Source organism: Chiloscyllium plagiosum, chromosome 17 (genome assembly GCF_004010195.1).
Source record: "Chiloscyllium plagiosum isolate BGI_BamShark_2017 chromosome 17, ASM401019v2, whole genome shotgun sequence".
Classification (NCBI taxonomy): domain Eukaryota; kingdom Metazoa; phylum Chordata; class Chondrichthyes; order Orectolobiformes; family Hemiscylliidae; genus Chiloscyllium; species Chiloscyllium plagiosum.
Genome location: NC_057726.1, coordinates 57008417 through 57029497, shown reverse-complemented (window position 1 = coordinate 57029497; position 21081 = coordinate 57008417). Strand labels below are relative to the sequence as shown.

Genomic DNA, 21081 nt, shown 5'->3' with positions numbered 1-21081 from the left:
GTTCTAAACTCCAATGGATATTGGTCCAACCTGCTCAGCCTTAACTGATAAACTATCACATTCATCCCAGGATTCAACAGAGTGAATCTCTATGGGCTTCTTCCAATCAGTTATATCCTTTTTGTTTTGAGACTACAAAAAAGATACAGAGCACTGCAGGTCTGATCTCACTCAGGTGTGTTTCTTGTACCCATCTTGCAATATTCTCTTCGTCTTCCTAATCCCTTCGCATACCTGCACTATCCTCTCGTGATCCATGTAACCAGGACATCCAGATCCCCATCTATTACAGATTTCTGAGTGTCTGTTCTTTTAAATGATACATTGGTTTGCTATTTTTCAGGCCGAAGTGAGTATGTTCCCATTTTTCCCATATCGTACTCCACCTACACAATTTTTGTAACTCACCTAACACACCTTTGTTTTTTTTTTTGTAGACTTTCTTTTCCCATTGACGCATTGCTTTCCTCCACATGCTTGTCATCAGCAAACCTGGCTACATGAGGGTCAGTCTGGTCACTTGCAGACCATAAATAATTGAAGCTCCAGAATCTTTTCCCTGAGTACTGCACTAATTTTGGACCAACCCAAAATAGTCAAACTTGCACAGACATGTATTTGCTTTGTATGCAGGGCTGGTATGATGGTTTCATGTATAAAATGAGTATGTACATAAGAAGAGAATGCTCTTGCTGAGCAACTGAAAGAGTTGAAATCTTCACACTGCACCTATTTTATAAAGAATGCTCAGTATTGCTTTCTTACATTCAGAAAGTATGGAAATTCAATCCAATCATTGCTGTTCAATGGAAGATAATATTAAATCTGAAAATTGGGATTTGTATAAATATTGGAAAGACTTGTGTTGGATTGTACAGTATATCTGTGTCGCTCAAGAAGAATTTAAGCCATATCGGTGTAAAAGACCCTCATTTGCTGTAAAATAAGCCAATTTGTCTTTGACTATAATGGATAACTGTCCTCACTGTTCCACCACCTCAACTTTATCTCCAGCATTTACCCTGCAGAAACTATATGACCAAGGTATGGAGCTGGCACTGTTTTTTAATTCAAACTCTCACTGTGACTGTATTCCAATTAAATATCTGAATGTGAAATCTCTGGGGTTTTTTTGTGCTGTCATATAAAGTTAAACAGCATGATGAGGATGGGCCAAGTGCAGGAAAATGTAGCATCCTAGCTTATTTGGATTTGCAATCTATATGTTTTTTTGAAAACCATTCGTCAACAGCAAAGTGCTACGTCTTTTGCATGCCAGTTTATATCTGCTTTATTGATAAATTGATAGTACTGTATATTAACAAAGCAGCTCCGGTAACTATAGCCTGTGTTAGTTACCAGCTTCCTGGCCCTAGCAACTCAGGTGAGCTGCTTAATAGTCAATTAAAGTCAAAACTCTTAGGCCAATAACCTGGTCATCTATCTTTGCATGTGAGATTATGGATGTTGACTTATTCCCCCAGGATACTATTGGCTCATTTTTATTTTTAAGTTGGATTTTGTTATCCTGTGTCGCAAATATTCCTCTTGTGAACAATTTGTGTACAGCACTTGAGATGTCCCTGAGAGACATTCCTCTTTATGCTTGCAAGCTCCTACTAGCAATATTAATGGATACGACTTCTCAATGTGACCAACTCAAAAATGTCTTGAGTTCCATTATGTCACCTGCAAAACACTTCATATCAAAGAAAACTTCCCTCAATCTCGATCATCAAAGATATTTGAAGTTATTTATGTCCCTGTCAAGTGTTCCATTTCTAACGTGGATGTTCTCCTTTCCTTTGCTGTCAACAGTTTTTTGTTTTTATGAAGAATGCTTGAAAGTTCTGTTTTGAATGCAGTTTCAACTAAATTTGGCCTTCCAAGAACTATAGACTTTGATAATGGTCAGCATTATAATTGGCAATGTATTGAATGAACAAAACTTTATAATTAAGATTTCATAATGACCATTGAAGATGCAAGCCATGATCTGTTCTTGGAAGTCCTGATATTCTAGGACCAATATCACAGTTTGTATATCAGAATATTATGGGGAGAAAGTGAGGTCTGCAGATGCTGGAGATCAGAGCTGAAAATGTGTTGCTGGAAAAGCGCAGCAGGTCAGGCAGCATCCAGGGAACAGGAGAATCGACGTTTCGGGCATAAGCCCTTCTTCAGGAATCAAATATTCGTATCAGAATATTATCACTTGAAATTAAGGATTTCCAACCAGTTATTTTTATTGCGGCATTGTAATTACTACAATGAAACGTCAGTAAGAGTATTCATTTTATGCCCATTAATGATTTCTTAAAGGATTGCTACTTCAATGATATTGATCTTAATTTTCCTTTCGATCAACCTTTTACTAAAAGGGAAATTCATTATTTTGAAGTATTCATTGTCTATCCCTTAAAGTTGAGCAGCTCGCTTGAATAACTGCAATCTATTTGAAGTTGTGCTCTCAATTCTTTTTGGTAAGATATTGCAGAATTTTGATCTAGCAGCCATGAGAGAATAGCATGTGACCAGCAGAGGAAGCTAAGCTTGATGTTCCAGTGCATGTTATGCTGTTATTTTTGGTTTGTTGGATACTCAGTCTTGAGAGTTGCCATGCATCTCCTGGAGCCATGGTTGGCCAGTGATGGAAGGAATGAATTTTTAAGTTATTAGCTATGTTATCAACCATTAAGCAAACTGCTTTGTTCTGGACTGTGTCACCTACTTGAATGTTCATTGGAGCTGCACCCATCCATTCAATTGGCAAGTATTTCATCACACTGTAGACTCCAACTTTTATAGATGGTGGGTAGCCACGTAAGAGTTGAAAGATAAAGTTCGCTGTTGCGGAGAGCCAAGTTCTGACCACCAGTGTAGACACGGTGTTATTTTTTAAACTGTCTCTGGCTGTCAATCTGTAGGCCTGATCAAATGAATTACTATTCAATCGAACCCCATATAATTGACCTCATTTGGATCTGCTGAGCTTAATTGCTGTCCAAAAATTGGACCAATATTGCAATATTTGCGCTCTGCTCTATTTTAATTCTAATTACTTTTTCCATGATATGACTGAGTTTTTAAACATGTTACTGACTCATAAGCCTAAATCTAATTGATAACTTTCAAATAATTAAAATTGATTGCACTTGTTTTCACCCACAACTGTGCCAAGCCACTGTTTTACCACTCGCAGCATATTCTAGGGTTGGAACCTTCCTATACCGTTTCTCAACAATGTAGTCCATGCAGGAACATTAACAACAATTCCACATAATATTGGCTAACCTGGGCTTCCAAGCAGTGGTGCAGGAAGTATCCAAAAATGACATACCCTCTATCGGATAGAGGAAAGGAGCATGAATGGAAAATCAATAGGAAGATTGTTTGTTTGCATTGAAGACTGAATTCATAAAGTTTAGTTCAAAATAACTTCTAGGTAATGAACATGTAAAGGCCAATGATTGGAAATTCATATTTATTTCTGTATGAAAAAATATAACGTGCTCATATTACCATCATCATCTTCTGATATCCCAGGTTTTTGTGTTGCTAATTTTAATTATTAGGTTAATGAATGTGAACTAGTAAATATGAGCTTGCGTATGTTTTTAATGTGGTGCTTAGTGACAGTCCAGATCATATTGAGTGTCACAAAGGAACATGATTTGTAGCAACAGGTCGAGTTACCAAAACATAACTTCATATTTTGTTTTAGAACTGACCAGATGATAAGCTCTAGCATTTGCTTTTATTTCTCAATGTTAATCTGTTGCCAGGACGACTAGTTGGAGTCCTGTACTAAAACTTTAGCAAGTGCAGCTGACTGATCCAGAGTTACACTGAGGAGATTGGGAACTATGGATGTGAATTTGTTTGCTGTCACTCTGTGTAAACCATTCTCAGTTATTTCAATTCTATGTACAATAAAATTCAATCTGTTCTTGGATGTAGCCGATACAAAACCAATATCAACCTGGTCAGTCAAATATTCCACCTCCCTCCATATTGAAGGAGAGATTTGTTGAGCACTGCTCATTCCTTATTGCTCATCTCTCTAATATGTCTGCCATTGTGCAGATCCAACCCCGATCAGCTGTGGCAGCTCAATCTTTCAGAAGCTACAGCAGTAAGTATATGACAACAAAGATCTCCAAACTAACCAAAGTTTTATTTCAGGACCCGTTGGCATCATTACACTACTGTAGTCATGATTTGGAGATGCTGATGTTGGACTGGGTATACACAGTTTTTAAAAACCCACACGACACCAGGTTATACTTCAACCAATTTAATTGGAAGCACTAGCTTTCGGAGCGCTGCTCCTTCATCAGGTGGTTGTCAACCTCAAAGCTGGTGCTTCCAAATAAACCTGTTGGACTATAACCTGGTGTTTTGTGATTTTTAACTTCATACTACTGTACTCCTTGAAATCCGAACTATGAATCAGCAACATGAGTGTTAGAGGTTCCAGCAGCAATGCCTCTGCTTCAACCATGTTGAATAGGAGGGCTGTTGAATGAATTACAAGTGTATCTGTACATGATAGGAACAAAATTAGTCAATTGGCCTCATAAGCCTATACTGTCATGTAGCTCAATTGTGATTTATCAATAACTTGACTCTGCCCATTTGCCTTGGTCCTGTAGCCATAACATTTTTCCTTAATAAAATATTAATTAATGCATTGCCCAATAGACACAGTTTTTCTCAAGTGTCATAAATGGCATTGTCTGCTTGTACAAGTGGTAAATGATGTTTTATTGCATTAGAGGGGAAAAGGTTAGTGTTGAATTTTGTTTGAAGTGTAAATGCAACAATGAAAGGTTGCTCTTTCCATTCTGATTTGAGGGGCATATGGGATGTCAGTTTACCATCTCTTCATGTTGTTTTTCCCAAAAAGGTAAATTTCCATCTATTTCTCAATTGGGGAAGGTTGTTCATTTTGACTTCTCCTATTTGTTATCAAAATGTGTAATTTCCAGGGCGTGGAACCAGTTCACTCCTTGGAACTGTGTGCTTAATCTATAAATTTGGCTCCAGTTAAAAGATAACATTGCCTTGCTAGGAAAATCATTCACTGGTCCTCTTTTATGTGAAATCGCAAGAACGTTGCTAGCTCTCGTCCCATGTGTCTGATAGAACTGTTTCATTTTGTATAAGACTGCTTTGTCCTATGTTGTGAACCATACATACAGTGCTTGCCTTTTCAGTGGCGCAATCATTTGCTTTCTTAGTTCAAGTTTTTGGAATTTGCTGGTGAAGTTGGCATGGTGAAGTATAGGATTGGCATACCCTGTGATTCCCCTCTTGCTGTTGACAAAAATACAGCAGGTTGATTTTAGTTGTTCTGAGGTGGCCCTTCTGACTGCTCATTGGGAGACCTGTACAATCTTGGCCTGTTGCTGTGCTCAGATTCTCTTTGAGTCTTCACAATTGCATTGCAAATTGTTAGTCAAAACATGTGGCACTGGAAAAGCACAGCAGGTCAGGCATCATCAGAGGAGCAGGAGAGTCGAAGTGTCGAGCATAAGCTCTTCATCAGGAATGTTCCAACTTGGTACCTGAATAAACTGAGATTTGTACCAAGAAGTCTGCAGCATCACCTATGTTCTAGTTTGTAGCGAATAAACTCTATTCCATTACTTGTGATAGAATATAACGCAATATGTCTGCCAACACCCCATCCCTAACTAAATGATGGGATCATTCTAAACAGATTAGGCAAAGTCACCAGACTCCCATTGGGCTGTGTACTCATTAGTGAGAGATGACTGGTGAGGGTCACCATGCGTAAGGCAAGGGGACAAGTTGAGAAGGTGAATCCTTCTGAGAAAGTGTATAAGCATGTAGGGAAAGAATTAAGTTCTGAATTTGTGAAACAAGAGGTTCAGCTGAGAGTGACTCGATCAGATAAGAACTCACAGTTAACACTGATGTGCTGAAAGCCAGGGTAATGGATTAACAAGATGGAAAAGCATTCATTATGTAGAGTCATTTTGCAGTATTGGAAGCATTCAGTATGTAAGATCAGTTTAACAAGATGAAAAGTATTAATTATGTGAAACCAGTTAAGGTGAGGAACATTCATTGTGTAACAGCAGATGGTTTAATCTCTACTATTGACACTTACTGATTGTAACAGTCACCCAACAATAGGTATTTTGCCTTATCTGGATGTTCCTCCCTGTACAATGACTATATAATTCATTAAGAAACTGCTGTTCCAGAGAAGACCGTGAACTCATACCTCTGAGCACATGGGCAATCGTTCTCTCTCCCTCCAGGGCCAGGAATAAAAATGAAGGTGGTAAAATTACACTCACTCTGAATGTTTTGCTTTGACTGAGGGAGGGAAACAGGACAACACTTCATGGTAACATCACTTGCTGCAGGAGCTGAACATAGGCTTCCAGCATCGTCTGCAGAAAGTTAGCAGTTTTCTGAAGTTTGTTTGCTGATTTCAATGTTCTCCTTGGAATGTTGTCATTGTAAAGCATTTATGCCCTCTCATTCAACACTGGTCTGATTACTTGCTCCAATTTTCATAACTGTAAGACAATATAGCATCTTGCTGAAGCTGTTAAATTTCAGAATTTTTAGTCTGTAGTTGTCTTTTAAAGGAAGTTGGTGAGTTGACTTTCCTTTTACGGATTTCCACCAGAAGCTATTCTTAACCTCCACTTGTGAAGTTGGATTATTGTATAACATTTTTTTTAAACCCTGCTGTTTCTGATTTGCTCTTGCAGATTTTGGTATTCTGAGACTCGCAGTTTTGCCTTGCAGAATCCCAAACTGATTATTGGTAGTCAGTCTGCCTTGGATGGGATGTAGTGATAGTTGAAGTTGAGAATGTCCACATGATTTTGTTGGAGGAGTTGTGGGCATTCGATAGCAACTACTGTACAACAAGAACTTGATTCAATCTTTTATTTCTGCCCCCCTCCTGGAATGTGACAGGTTCCAATGGAACAAGAAGACATTGTCTTGGGGATGGGAGGAAATTTCAAGCCAAAATTACAGCATTTGTCCAACTTAATGAGGCTGCTCCCTGGTGAAGGATTCTAGTTGAATGTGGAATCTGTCCTTTGAGTTCACTGGAAACAATCAAAAGGAGTCACTAAAGGAATATGCTCATTATTAACCTCCATTTTCATTTAGTTTTATGCATTCAAAATGCATAAAATGAATGGTTTTATAAGCTAGTTCAACTTAAATATGCTCCTTATACTGATTAAAGGAACAATCTCGTCATACCATGCGTACTGTATTACTTTGTTCAGGCTTCATTTAATAGCATCAAGTTGCAGAGTGCTGCTGTCATGCCATCAATCTGGATTCCTCCTATCCTGCCTGTCTTTGAAATCTGTGATGCAGGACTTTGGCTGCCCCCAGGAGAGAGAGAGAGAGACACCAAGATGAACATCAACCCCATTAAAGACTCATTTTTGCCTGGTAGAAACCTGCTGTTCCAGTGCAAAGAGCTGTGCTGGCTGGTATGGTTTGGCACTTTGTAAAGTTGACCAGATGCTGAGAGATGAACTAAAGTTAGGGAAAGCTGCCATAAAAACTCAATGGAGATAAATCCCAGACTAAAAGCATTCCCCATGCCACACTGAGGGACTGGAAACTGAAATGGTCAAACACCACACCTTGCATGTCTGACGTGAAATTGATATTATAAATACAACTTGTAGCTGCATTTGGGTCCTGCAGAATGTTCCAGACGAAAAGAAATTGACCTATTCTCTATTTTACACATTTACGTTAAGTAGTTAAGGTGCATTATGTAATGAATAAAGTTTATATTTTAGGAAAAATGTGTTACCTTAGTTCATCAAGATACAATTTGAATGCTGTTCATACAAGTATTTGTTAATTTGGGTCAAATTAACTTGATGCGTTATTAGTTCTTTTGGACTAACCAGTTTCCTTTTACCTTACTTTTCTCTCCTCTTTTACCCTGCCCCCAGTAAAAGTACAAAATGGGAGGGAAGCAGAGTTTTATTCATGTACAGTGGGTGATCCTCTCCTGGTTATTCTGTTATCTGCTTTCATGCTGGATTATGACTGACAGTCCTTTTTATTTTAATTCCACAGGCTGTTCGGGAAAGAAACACAGCCAGTCAAGGATCCAATTCGGTTATGGATGCCAGATGCAAGTCAGTGGATCCAGATAATGTAAGGGCTTGTTAAAGCTGGAGTCATACAATTCTCAGTGCTCATAGAAACAGGAAATTAACAGCTCCTAGATTATTGACTCTGAATAACTTCACTGCTCTCTGTGGTGATTGGTCTTTTTAGTTCTCTGTTTAGCAGGGGAGAAAGGAATGGTGGGGTGTCAAATCTTCAGAAATTTATTCTACCAAAGAATTTTGCATCGAACAGGCCTGATGATTTTGTATGTTTACTGCGTATTCATTTTTGAATGATAAGGGCAAATATAAAGACATGGTTTTTCTGCATTTTTTGGCGGCCGATACTAATTCTTAAAATATGCTGTGGAATTTTGTTTCTTCATTTCAGAAGTCGCCTCCAAAGTACTGAGCACTTCTGAAAAAGAAACTTAAATTCATCGGCAAGAGCTGTTGTTTGGGAATCCACCCTAATGTTTCTGCTTCAGGAACAGACTATTTCTTGGCTTGTGGGTGGATTCAGAGCTTCTGTGTTGGGCCTTTTGTCTTGGGGCTGGCTTGCTGATGTTCCTGCTTGTGTTCTCGTGCTATGTGCTAGAGTTTGTAGCTTTAAAAAGCAAATTGAGAATGTGTAGATCTTACTTAGTATATGTCTGGAAAAGACGTGTTATGACTCAGTTGATTTTGAAAGGCTCTTTAATGGGAGAAGTCATATTTTTAACAAAGCACAAAACATCACTGAAGGGTATTTTGTCAATCCAGTTATATGTATAGAACAATAGTTTTGAAATTTCTCCTCTGTTTTGGTTTTTGAAATATTGCATTCCTTTATGTTTGGAAGCAGATAAATTTTTCTGTTAGATTGGCAATCCATATTTAATGTCCCAAACATGAAATCAACACTTAAGTTAACACAACTTTTCAAATTTATTTGCCATCTTTTTCAATCAACTGTCTCTCTGCTTCTGTGTTTTTAAGTCTCTTTCATTTCCTAGGCTTGTTAATTGTTAGCATCTCCAACATGGAGTTCCTGTCTTTGCTTTTTCTATTCCGTGAGACAAAGCATGTTTCCAAAAGAACTGGGTTTTTTTTAAGGGCAAGGGATTTGAGGCTTTTTAAATCTTCAAGATTTGTTTAATTGTACTACAGATTAATTCTTAAGTGATCTTTTGAAATCGCGTTGGTTTTATTTTTGAAATATTTATACCAGGGGTGACCAAACTTTATAGTAAGTGAGCCACATAGGGCTGTCAGAACATTATATCCAGCTCAAATCCAGCTTTACCAATTTGAAGAGTTTTACAGCTCATTCATAATGCTCCTGGGATTAATAGTTGAAACTTTATTGCTGGAACAGCACAGCAGGTCAGGCAGCATCCAGGGAACAGGAGATTCGACGTTTCGGGCACAGGCCCTTCCTGAAGAAGGGCCTGTGCCCGAAACGTCGAATCTCCTGTTCCCTGGATGCTGCCTGACCTGCTGTGCTGTTCCAGCAATAAAGTTTCAACTTTGATCTCCAGCATCTGCAGACCTCACTTTCTCCTGGGATTAATAATTATGTAAGTTTGCACAAGAGGAATCGTTGACCTGAGGGAGAAATGGTCGAATGTAAAGTTTGCTTTTGGAATCCTTTTTGTTTAATTTCAAGTATTCAAAAAAAAACAAGTTGAAGGCATTGAAAGGAAAAATGTTAATACCTGTGTGATAGTCTTGTCCGACTTTGTGCACACTCTTATATCAACTACGGCAAAAGAACTAAAATCTCATGTGAAAATCAGAGCTTGAGAAATGTTTGGTTTTACTTTCAGCAAATTACTTGTGATCTTTGCAGTTTCCATGACCAGAGCATTAGAAATGTTGCAAAAGCTTTATATAGCAGTGAGTTGGAAATCATGTGACAAGGTCAATCTTGTATCTGTTATTCAGAGTTAGTGATGGAGCCTATGGGATTTGGCAAGTTCATTACATCAGTTTTAGCTCCTTATTGCTGAACATCCCTATAATGCCTCCAAATTTGATTGTCTAAATCCTGTTTTTTAGACCATTTAAAAAGGAAAAACCATCCGTGGAACACGGCTAATTTGTTAATGAAACAATTGAATGGAAAGTGACCCAAAGTTTCACTTTTTCAAGTCCAGTTTCAGTTTCATTTTCACTCGGATGGGATTCTGTCATGGGTTTTGTAGTCAGTGGCTAAAATTCTCATCTCCGAAGTGGAAGCTTTTTTTTTAAATTTACAAAGGCCACAAAGCAGGTTTTTTTTGCAATGGATGCTGAAGTTAGCACTGTGGTTAGTTCAGTGGCTAGTGTTCCTTTTGTTTAAGATACTGACAAAATATTTAATATGGCATTTCTGTCTGATCTTAATCCTCTAGGACTTAGTGGACTGGAATAAACCACTCCTATGGCAAGTTGGGAACTTGCGTGAGAAGTACGATGAATGGGTTCATCAACCAGTAGATCGTCCCATCCGCCTCTTCTACTCCGATTTTGTTGAAGCCTGCTCCAAAACAGCCTGGTAAGAGTCTGAAGTGGCTGTATGCCTCTGTATTTCAACTATTGGATTTAAAATACACTGTAATTTAACAAATTAAAAGAAGAGGTCTTGGGAATGAATTTGGATGAAAGTATTTTTTCAATTACAAGAAAATGGATCAATATTGAAGAGTTGAAGTTGCAATTTTTAAACTTTGTGATGTAGTTGTCACTAGCTAGGGTAGTATTAGTTGCCTGTCTGTAATTGCAGTGCAAGTCGTAAATACGTGGGAACATGCAAACTAACAATAAAAGACCATTCAGCCCTGAGTCTGCTGTGCCATTCAGTAAGATGATGGCTCATCTGGTGGTGTTTTGGATTACACATTCTTATCTATCTCTGATTCTCTTACAGATTTAGAAAAAAAGACTCTATCACACCCTTAAATATATTTACCCCACCCCTAGCAGCCCTCTATGGCAAAGAATTCCATAAATTGACTACTGTCTGAGAAAGAATTCCTCGCCCTCTGTTTTAAATGGGTGACCCATTACGCTGAGTTTGTCCTTTTGGTTCTCGACTCTCCCACAAAGAAAATTAACTTCACAGCATCTCTACAGGCATTGCCTCCTGAACATCACCTCTTCAAATCCCTGCAACCTGGTGATCCTTCTCAGAACTGCTTCCCATCCCAGAAAATCTTTTCTTGGATAATGGGACCAAAGCTGTTCACTGTATTTTAGGGGTGGTCAATCTAATGCCTTGTACAGTCTAGCAAGACTCCATTCCATTTGAAACCTTATGTCATCTGCACCATACTTTCCTGCCTACCTTGGTGTCATCTGCCAATTTATCCACCATGCTTTTTGCCCGCATATCTAAGTCCTTGATTTAAAGTATAAAATGTTTGGGGCTGAGCACTGACCCCTATGGGACCCAACCCACCACATCTTGCTAATCCAAAAAAACCTCATTTAAACCTATTTCAACTGAAGACAACAGATAACAGCCAACCAGTGGTTCATTCTTCAGGAATATGCCCTGACAAATCATTGTCAATTTACCCGCTTTCAAATTTAAACGAAGGCTGGCTGTTAACTGTCAATCAGCACTAATGGATGCATTCTCCATGGCAATGCCCCTGCCAGAGTCCCCTTGTCAACTAGTCAACACACTCATCATTCAGTATGGTTTCTTCCTTATATTAGTATTCTTATGAATTGTCCTGACCAGTGCAAAACAAAAATTCTACCAAATGTGTATTTCTTCAGCAATACCATAATCTTTGTGTTGCATTCTGCGAAATGCCTTCTGGAAACCCAAGTACAGAGCATCTACCTGCTTACCTTTTAACCACTTCTGGGACATAGCCATCACTAGTTGGACCAGCATTTGTTGCCTGTTCCTGGTGGTGAGTTGCCTCCTTGAACTGCTGTCACTGTGCCAAAAGCAGATCCACAATGTTGTTAGGTATGTTACTCCTTCAAAGGACTTCAGTAAATTGGTTAAATTTTATTTTCCTTTAACAAAGTCATGCTGACTCCCTTGCTCATTACTTCTGTAACCTTTCAGTAGTTCTGTCATTGCTTTCTGACCTGCCACTCATTTTTCCTTAAGGAAAGAGTATATATTTAAGTTTGATGTTTTCTTTAACTACAGGTGCTTCTGCTATAACGTACATTTCATTAACGTGAATTTGCTGTAATATGGCTGACGAATTGAGAATGCTGTTTCTAACGTGCAAGTTTTTAAAATATGTTGGCTGTAACGTGATTACGTCGTCAACACTTTAAGCGCTGTTTATGAAGCATGATTCTTCTATGAAGCAGTGTTGCACAAGAATACAGCTATCGAGTTCTAGAAGAAATACATGTATTTTAGTTATCGATGGATGGCGGATTATTCCCTTGAAATCTTACTTTTTAAAGTTAGGTTGTATTTATTCTGAATCATTATTTTAAATGTCTGCTGCTGCTTTTCTACTGATCCATCTCCAAGTCTAATATCTCACTTCACTTCAGAGAGTTCAGGTTTCAAGCTGACGTAGTTGCCCTTTTATAAGTTTAAAAAAAAGACTTGTGCCCATTCTTTTATCTTTTCAAGGTAGTTGTGAAATTCAATCACTATGATCACTACTCTGAGGTCATTAAGTATTCCAGTCACATTACACAATACCAAAGTAGAGCCTGTTCTGTGGTCAGTTTCAGATGTATTTGTCAATGTAATAATATCAGAAAGCATTCTATGAACTCATCATTGAAGTTACAATTGCCAGTCTGATTTTTCCAGTTTACATGTTATTGTTGCTATTCTTTTACCACAAGTAACCAATATTTCTTCTTGTATATTTCTTCCTTCATTGTGATTTCTCTTTGAAGGCCTGTAGATCATTCCAACATGTGACTCCCTTCCCCTGCTATTCTTCACCTTTACCCAAACTGTGAAGCTGCATCTACAATGCTGATTGTGAGTCGCACTTATGATGTGGAGGTGCCAATGTTGGAATGGTGGACAAAGTTTAAAAATCTCTCTCAACAATAGGTTATAGTCCAACAGGTTTAATTGGAAGTACAAGTTTTTGAAGCGCTGCTCCTTCATCATGTCGCTGGGGGGAGGTCCGGCAGGATCTCACAACACATAATTTATTGTAAAAGATCCAAGTGTCCTACAACTGATGCGATGTATTGAACAAACCAAGATTGCTGTTAAGTCTTTAATCACGTAGAATGGGTTGCAGGTTTCGATTCGTTAGCATGTAAATCTTAGGACTTCTTCAAAGTCAAGTCCTGAGATAACTTAAGGTTTTATTTTTAAAAACTGTGCCATCTCAACTCTGACAATGTATTAAAGGTGTGAGGTTAGAGTCTCAGTATCCCAACCTTGAGTCAGACTGAGAGAAGTTCCAGGGTTTGCATATTAATGAATTGAAAACTGCATCCCCATTCTAAGTGTTAAAGATTTAACAGCAATCTGGGTTTGTTCAATACTTTGCATCAGTTGTATGACACTATGATCTTTTATTATAAATTCAGTATCCAATGATCCTGCCCACTAGCTACCTGACAAAGGAGCAACACTTCGAAAGCTTGTATTTCCAAATAAACCTGTTGGACTATAACCTGGTGTTGTTTGATTTTTAATTTTGACCTAGTGACAGTGAAAGAACATCAATCATAGATCCTGGTCACTATTGGGTGTGGCTTGGAGAACAACTTGCTTGTGTTGTAATGCATCTGCTGCAATCATCTTTGTGGGTGATGGAGACTGTGGGTTTGGAAATTGTTGTCAGAGAAGCCTTGGTTGCTACAATGTATTCTGAATATGGTATACCCTGCTACAATTTTGCACCACTGGTGGAGGGAGTGGATGTTGAAGCTGCCGAACTAGTGGATTACTTCGACTGCTTGAGAATTATTAAAGTTATGCTCATCCAGGAAAGCGGAGACTATTCCAATGAACTCTTGTGCCTTGGGCATGATGGGCAGGTATTGGGAAGTCAGGTGCTGAGTTACCCTGTGTGGAATTCCTAGTCTTTTGACTTCCTCTTTTTATGGCTAATCAAGTTGTTTTTGCTCCTAATCCCTGAAGATGTTGGTGGGAGTTTAATAATGATTTATATTAGATTACTTACAGTTTGGTAACAGGCCCTTCGGCCCAACAAGTCCACACCGACCCTCCGAACACCAATCCACCCAGACCCATTCCCCTACATTTACCCCTTCACCTAACACTATGGGTAATTTAGCATGGCCAATTCACCTAAACTGCACATTCTTTTTTGGACTGTGGGAGGAAACCCAAGCAGACACAGAGAATGTCCAAACTCCACACACACAATTCCCTGAGGTGGGAATTGAACCCGGGTCTCTGGCGCTGAGAGGCGGCAGTGCTAACCACTGTGCCACCGTGCCGCCCTCGTGATCTTGTAATTGATTGTAAACAGAAGATGGCCATTGCTTGGCATTGAGCAATGACGAATGTATGTAATTTATAATCAAAATTGGGAATGGTTGAATCATAAAAAAATTTTCAATGTTTTTTATCTTTGAGAATTTTGTTTTGTGGCCGTTGAATTCATTATAATGGCATCTCCCCTCTGAGAACCGTTCACTTATCAATTATTTCCAACACAACCTTTGCTCAAATAAAGTTTGCACAGGGCAGTGAGAGTCTTGGTGAGTTCCTTGAGGCCAGATCAATTAACTTGGAAACGTTTGCACAATTTTACATTATGAAAGAACCCCCAAAGCGGTCAGTGTACTTGTGATCCTGAATTAAAGACATCCCATGACTGTATGAAGTTAGATTGTCACAACAATACCAATAGTTTTGATCTGTGATAGATAAACTTCATTCTAGATGAATTAAGAAACAGATTGGAGGGCGCTTTATTTAATTTGCCATTGGTTTTCATAGGGAAGTGCATATTTTATATCTGCTAAGTGTGAATCAATAAATCTATTGCATCGCTGATTATTAGCCATGCTGCTAAGTTGTCATCTTGATCCTCTTTGATTTCCTAAAGTCTGCTAGTGTTTTAAAATGAAGATTGTATCTTTGAAAGGTGATTGTGAAACTTCTGCTAAGGTGTATTTATTTTTAAGTATCAGCCAGGTTTTGTTGCAGACCATTTTGGTTAATGGCCTTTTTGTCAAATTCTGCACTAGATAACCATGATCTTTCAGTAACACCCAGCAGTGGTTTGTATCTCCTGCTCAGAAACTTGGTCCAATTTCAGCCAAATCGCCTCACTGTGATGGGCTTGGCTCCTCTAGAATGGATTGGTTTTATTCAATTCCGCTTCTGTTTTGGAGTAATGTAACCTTGAATACAGGTCAGGAACATGAGCAAATTTGATCTTGTGAATGTTTAGTTTTTTTTTAAAAGGTCATACTCATCAGCTCAAGGCTTGAGAAGAGATGTTGGTCTTTTAGTTATAAAGCTGCTCTAATTTTCCTGTTCTGTAAAATATTGGATTTTAAAGCATTTCATGTGGGGCATATGGGTATTGCTAGCTGGGCCAGCACTTGTAGCTGGCCAAATTGCCCTTGGTTAACTGGAATTCTTGAATGATGGTCTCAATCTTGGTGCAATCATCAGTTTTTCCTTTCAAGTTTCCAGAAGCTCTGTTATGTTGAAGATCCAGTCAAGACTTCATACAAGACTCCAAGGAGCAAGTTATCAGTCAAGCTTCCCTTTTTAATCCACTTCCCATAAATGCAGGATATACTCTCGGTCAAGATCAATCTTGTTTCATAATATTCGTTTTCATCTTGGTTCGATCAATGTTTGCTTATAATGTCCACGTCCCCTTTTCAAAATTAATTTTGGTTCTAAGGAAATAAGTAGCATAGATCTTGCTTCCTAGCAATTGCTGCTTTTACTAGGAAATAAATTTATTTGCATGCATAACTTTAGCTCTTTCTTAAAACATGCAATTTATTTGTTTTGTGAAATTGTGTTTTCCAAATGGAAAAACTAACTGACCAGATGATGGTAAGTTAGATTATTAACTTGTTACTGGTCAGAAACTTGGAAAGAGGAATAAGACTATACTTTTGAGTCCTATATTTTTTATTCCCTAAAATGCATTTAATGTTTTCTGCACTGCAGTAGTTTAGAGTAATTTTATGATAAGTATTATGGTCTTGGTATGACAACCTGAATTTTAAGTGCAATTGTTTTATGAATGATTTACCAGTCCTTGAAGATAATGTGAAAGCAAATCATGCTGTTCTTGAGGGCTTAGCATGTGATAGGCTGGTTCAGTTACATTGTATAAGGGTTTTAACCCCCCCCCCCCCACTCCCCCTTCACACTCACTTTCAATCTGATACCACTTTAGTTAATACAATGTTGTCAATGTGCCCAATATGGTAGGTGCTAGGTATGACATTTGATTATTTAACCTATTTTCCTAATCAATCCGTTCAGAGATGTTACTACATACCACCTGGAGTGGGTGGGAATTGAATCTGGGCATCCTGGTACAGGCATAGAGACAGTACCACTATTCCAATCAAATTGGCACACTTGTTTAAGTTATTGGACAGATGTGTAACAAATAATTCAACATGAAGAAAAAGCTGGATGAGGATGTGCAACATGAAGAGAATATTAAATGAAATCCTGATCTGAAGAGAGTTAAAAAGGATACTATTGATTTTCAGAACATTGGCAACAGTAATAAAACCATAGACCAAACATTATGGAAACACTAAGCAATAAATGTTTGATGCGTAATAGCTCAGTTAACTTAAGTAAAAGGAAAAGATGTGTTTATGATGTGATGATCAATTGAAGCAGTGTTAAAATAACCATAAAGCTGTGTTAGCAAGGTACGGCACATAAATCAAATAACGTTCTTTTATTTCTGCATGAGGCATTGGTCAGATTGTTGGAGCAGTCCGGGTCAGGTAAGACTGGGAGAATATTTACTGCCGTGGGGGTATAGATTGAACAGCAACTGTGGGTCTGCTTATCCATCTTGAAAGTTGTGATTTAGAAGATTTAAAAAGCTGAAGGGATGTTAAAAAGTTATTTATGCTGTGAAGGGAGTTGACTGGCATTGATCCTGACTTTGTAATAACTGATACAAACACACAGGTTGGGTTAGAAAGTCAGCAACAAGGCAGTGAACGGGGCATAAACTTACCAATCAGCTGAAAGTTATAGGTTACTAAACAGTACACGTACGTTTGAGAGACCATTGAGAAAGAATTGTAAATTAATATAATCTATACAAAAATGGAGAATTTCTCAACCCAAAGTCTGTGTTTCTTTAGAGAATATTATGATATAATATTTGTGACCAGCACAATGTTCGAGAGATCATAATGACTTATGAATTCTAAGGATTACAATTGTAGTGGTTGGATGAATGAAGGAAAGGTCATTACTACTTAAGCTCCCTCTTAATTGTTTGTGGAGATTGAACAAAATCCAAAACTTCTTCTGATTTGACCTGTTGAAACTTGGATCCTGAGCGTTGTATATACATGTTCTGATATCCCTGTCCTCTTCCAGCCCCCAGTCTTGGGAATTATGGTATGACTCATGGTGGCCTTGCATACGGTATTCATTTAGAAAGCCCTAACCCCATGTAGCTCCTTTTTAACTGGTGTCTGTTAAAGACTTTCCCAAAGGTGTACCATTTGAGATGCTAACTTGCCTTTGTGAGAGAGTTGAAATACAATCAGTAAGATGGAGATGTGCTGTAGGTAATCCTAGCATGATCCACACCGTGCTGTCCATACTGGGTCCATTTCACTTTAGCATGTGGTATTTGTGGAATGGTAAAGATAGTGTTTTCATTCGATGCCCTCCCTCTTTCTCTCTGCAGGTATATGGTACCCTTGGTTTGGACTCCTGTTGTTATTTTCATCAGTTGGTACTGCTACACTGAACTGGCTCAAGGCAACACTCAACTTTTCACATCCATCACAAAAGGTACTGCTGTTTCAGAATAGGAGGTATATGAACTTGTGTAATAGTGTGTCACATTAAATAATGCCAAAATATAAATTGGAGAAACTCAGGTCTGGCAGCGTCTGTGGAGAGAAACCAGAGTTAATCTTTTGGGTCCATTGACCTACCTTCAGAACTGATTGTAGCTCGGGAAAGGTTGGTGTACGTGCTGAAGATAGGGTGGGGAGGTTGAACGATAAGTGGCAAACACCAGATGCAATGGCAGAAGTAATGACCGAACAGGCGAAAAAGATCAGAATGGAAATCCTGTCACAGAGGAGCAGAATGTCAAGATGGGCACACCTGAAAGATATGGCAGTGAGTTAAACACTAAAAAATAAAACAAACAAACTTCGATGCTAGAAATCAGGACCAAAAACCAATTGCTGGAAAATTTCAGCAGATCTGGCAGCATCTGTAGACAGAAAGCAACCTTAACTTTTTCTTGTGCAGTATTTAATGTTTTGTTGAAATGTTCTAACCTTCCCCTTCCAAGGCAATTACCTGTGAAGCAATGTAGATTCTAAAATGTATATCTGGTTAGTTCTGGGCATTTAAAAATTTGAATTGTCCCTTGCTATCTTCTCACTGAAGAGAAATATGTAAATAATGTTGAAGACTGGCAGCGCAGTGGCTCAGTGGTTAGCACTGCTGCCTCACAATGCCAGGGACCAGGTTCAATTCCAGCCTCAGGTGACTGTCTGCACGTCGACCAGGGGAGTTTGCACATTCTTCCTGTGTCTGTATGGGATGCCCTGGTTTCCTCCCACAGTTCAAAGATGCGCAGGTTGGGCAGATTGGCCGGGGGAGAAATGGAAAATTTAAAATGTTCTCATTACTAGCTTAAAAATGGAAGGTGGAGGAGCAGTAACTTGGAGCATTGCAAGGTTTCTAATCTCTGAATGTGGATATCTTCCAAGACTAAAATCTGTAAGAAGAGCCAAGATTAATTTTAAAAACAAAAAAAAAGGCAGATGCTGAAAAGCAGAAATTGTTGGAAAAACTCAATAGGTCTGGCAGCATCTGTGTGAGAAAGCAGAGTTAATATATCAGGTCAGGTGACCCTTCAGGACTGGATTGATGGTTTTTTTTTTCCTCTCTCTCCAGAATACTCCATTCCCGTCCACAAGTACTGCTTCCCCTTTTTGTTCGTGCTTGGAATGTTTCTGTGGTCCCTAGTTGAGTATCTGATCCATCGATATGTTTTCCATATGAAACCACCGGCCAGCAATTACTACCTCATCACTCTTCACTTTATGCTCCATGGGCAGCACCACAAGGTGATTTCAATAAACTCTGCGTGATCTGAAATTATAAGTAGGGCTGCTACTATTTAGTTTTCATAATGAGATTCCTGCACAAATTCTTGAAAGCACATGCTTTTGGAAATTTCAATTTGACACTGCATTTTAAATAAAACAAAAAATTCTTAATAGGCTTCTAAATCGCACACTGTTTCAAAGGCATGTGTGTGATTCACATAGTTGGTGGTACCCCAGTTTTTCTGTTGGAAATTGTACTGTTTCTTTATTTTATTCAATGGGAACAATGGGAACCATAAATTATACACTATCTTCAAATCTTCTCCCAAAATTTGGCAAATTTCATGCACCGCTAATCTGCTTCTATCTCTATTGAACATAAAATGCTAGAGAGAGTCAGCAGATCTGATAGCATCTGTGGTGAGAGAAAGAGAATTAATGTGTCAAGTCTGGTATGAAGATTCTTTATGTTCAGAGTTTGGAATTCTGAAGAAGAGTTCTACCAGATTCAAAATGTTACATTTCTCTCTCCACAGATACTACTGACTGTCTCTATTGTTTCAGATTTCCAGCATCTGCAATATTTTACTTCCTTCTATCTCAATCCCTTCTGCCCTGGTCTGTACCTAATATGCATTTAAAGTATTCAATGTGGAGTGACTTAAAATAGGTTTGTCAATTGATGTGCTTCAGGAGAGCAGCCCTACTTATAAACTTAATGGTGTTTTGATAGGGTGTCGTCATTTTCAACAGTAATGCTGGCTGTAGGATGTGCATTTTTATTATGTATACTTCCATTTATAATTACAGTGAAAAGATTATTTCTGTTACTTTAAAGTGACTCCCTTTTAGTTCAGAGAAGTGCTAAACTTAATATCTCCATCAGTTCTGACATCATTCCCCACTGCTCCCCAGTGAATTGGTTTTTGGGGCCTTCTGAAAATTACGATGGTTGTTTTGAAAGCCCTTTGACTATGAATTGTCAAGTTAATGGACTTACACTAGAACTTTCATCCATCATGTAAGGAACTCCCATAGACAAGCCATATGAAAGCTGTCGCTGAGAATCCTGCAGCAAGTAACTCTCTCCTGACTCCTCAAAGCCTGTCCACCATCTACTAGGCACAAGTCAGACATGGGATGGAATACTCTGCAATTGCTTGGATGGGCACAGCTCCAACAACACTCGAGAAGCTTGACACCATCCAGGACAGAGCAGCCAACTTGATTCGCGCCACATCCATAAGCATCCATTCCCTCCACCTCTGATACACAGGGCGTTTTGCTATTATGATGTGCAAGATGTACTGTAGAAATTCACCCAAGATCCTTAGACAGCACCTTCCAATCCCAAATCTAGAAGGATGAGAGTGGCAGGTATACGAATACACTACCAGATGCAGGTTACCCTTCAAACCAAGCACATTAGAATTATATTGCCATTCATTCACTGTCATGTGGTCAAAATTCTGAATTCCCTCCCCAGTGGCATTGCAGGTGTACCTACACCAAGTGAACTGCAGTGGTCCACAAAGGTAGCTCTACACCATCTCAAGGACCACCTTAGATGGGCAATAAATGTTAATCCAACCAGTGATGCCCACATTCCATAGCATCATACAGGTCTACAATATAGAAAAAGGCCCTTCTGATAATTGGTCTGCAATGTTCAAGATCAACCATCTAAACCTATCCTTAATATTTGCCACCCACCAATTTTCATATTTGTGAACTG

At 38.7% G+C, this 21081-nt stretch overlaps 1 protein-coding gene across 1 annotated transcript in view; it reads left to right on the top strand.

The window, feature by feature from the left end:
* Positions 1 to 21081, top strand: part of fa2h (fatty acid 2-hydroxylase) — a 117574-nt gene that overhangs the window by 87249 nt on the left and 9244 nt on the right. Inside the window, exons 2-5 of the mRNA XM_043707187.1 lie at positions 8107 to 8187; positions 10517 to 10659; positions 17960 to 18066; positions 19192 to 19364. Coding sequence (XP_043563122.1) covers positions 8107 to 8187; positions 10517 to 10659; positions 17960 to 18066; positions 19192 to 19364 — 504 coding nt within the window. The remainder of the gene's footprint in view (positions 1 to 8106; positions 8188 to 10516; positions 10660 to 17959; positions 18067 to 19191; positions 19365 to 21081) is intronic.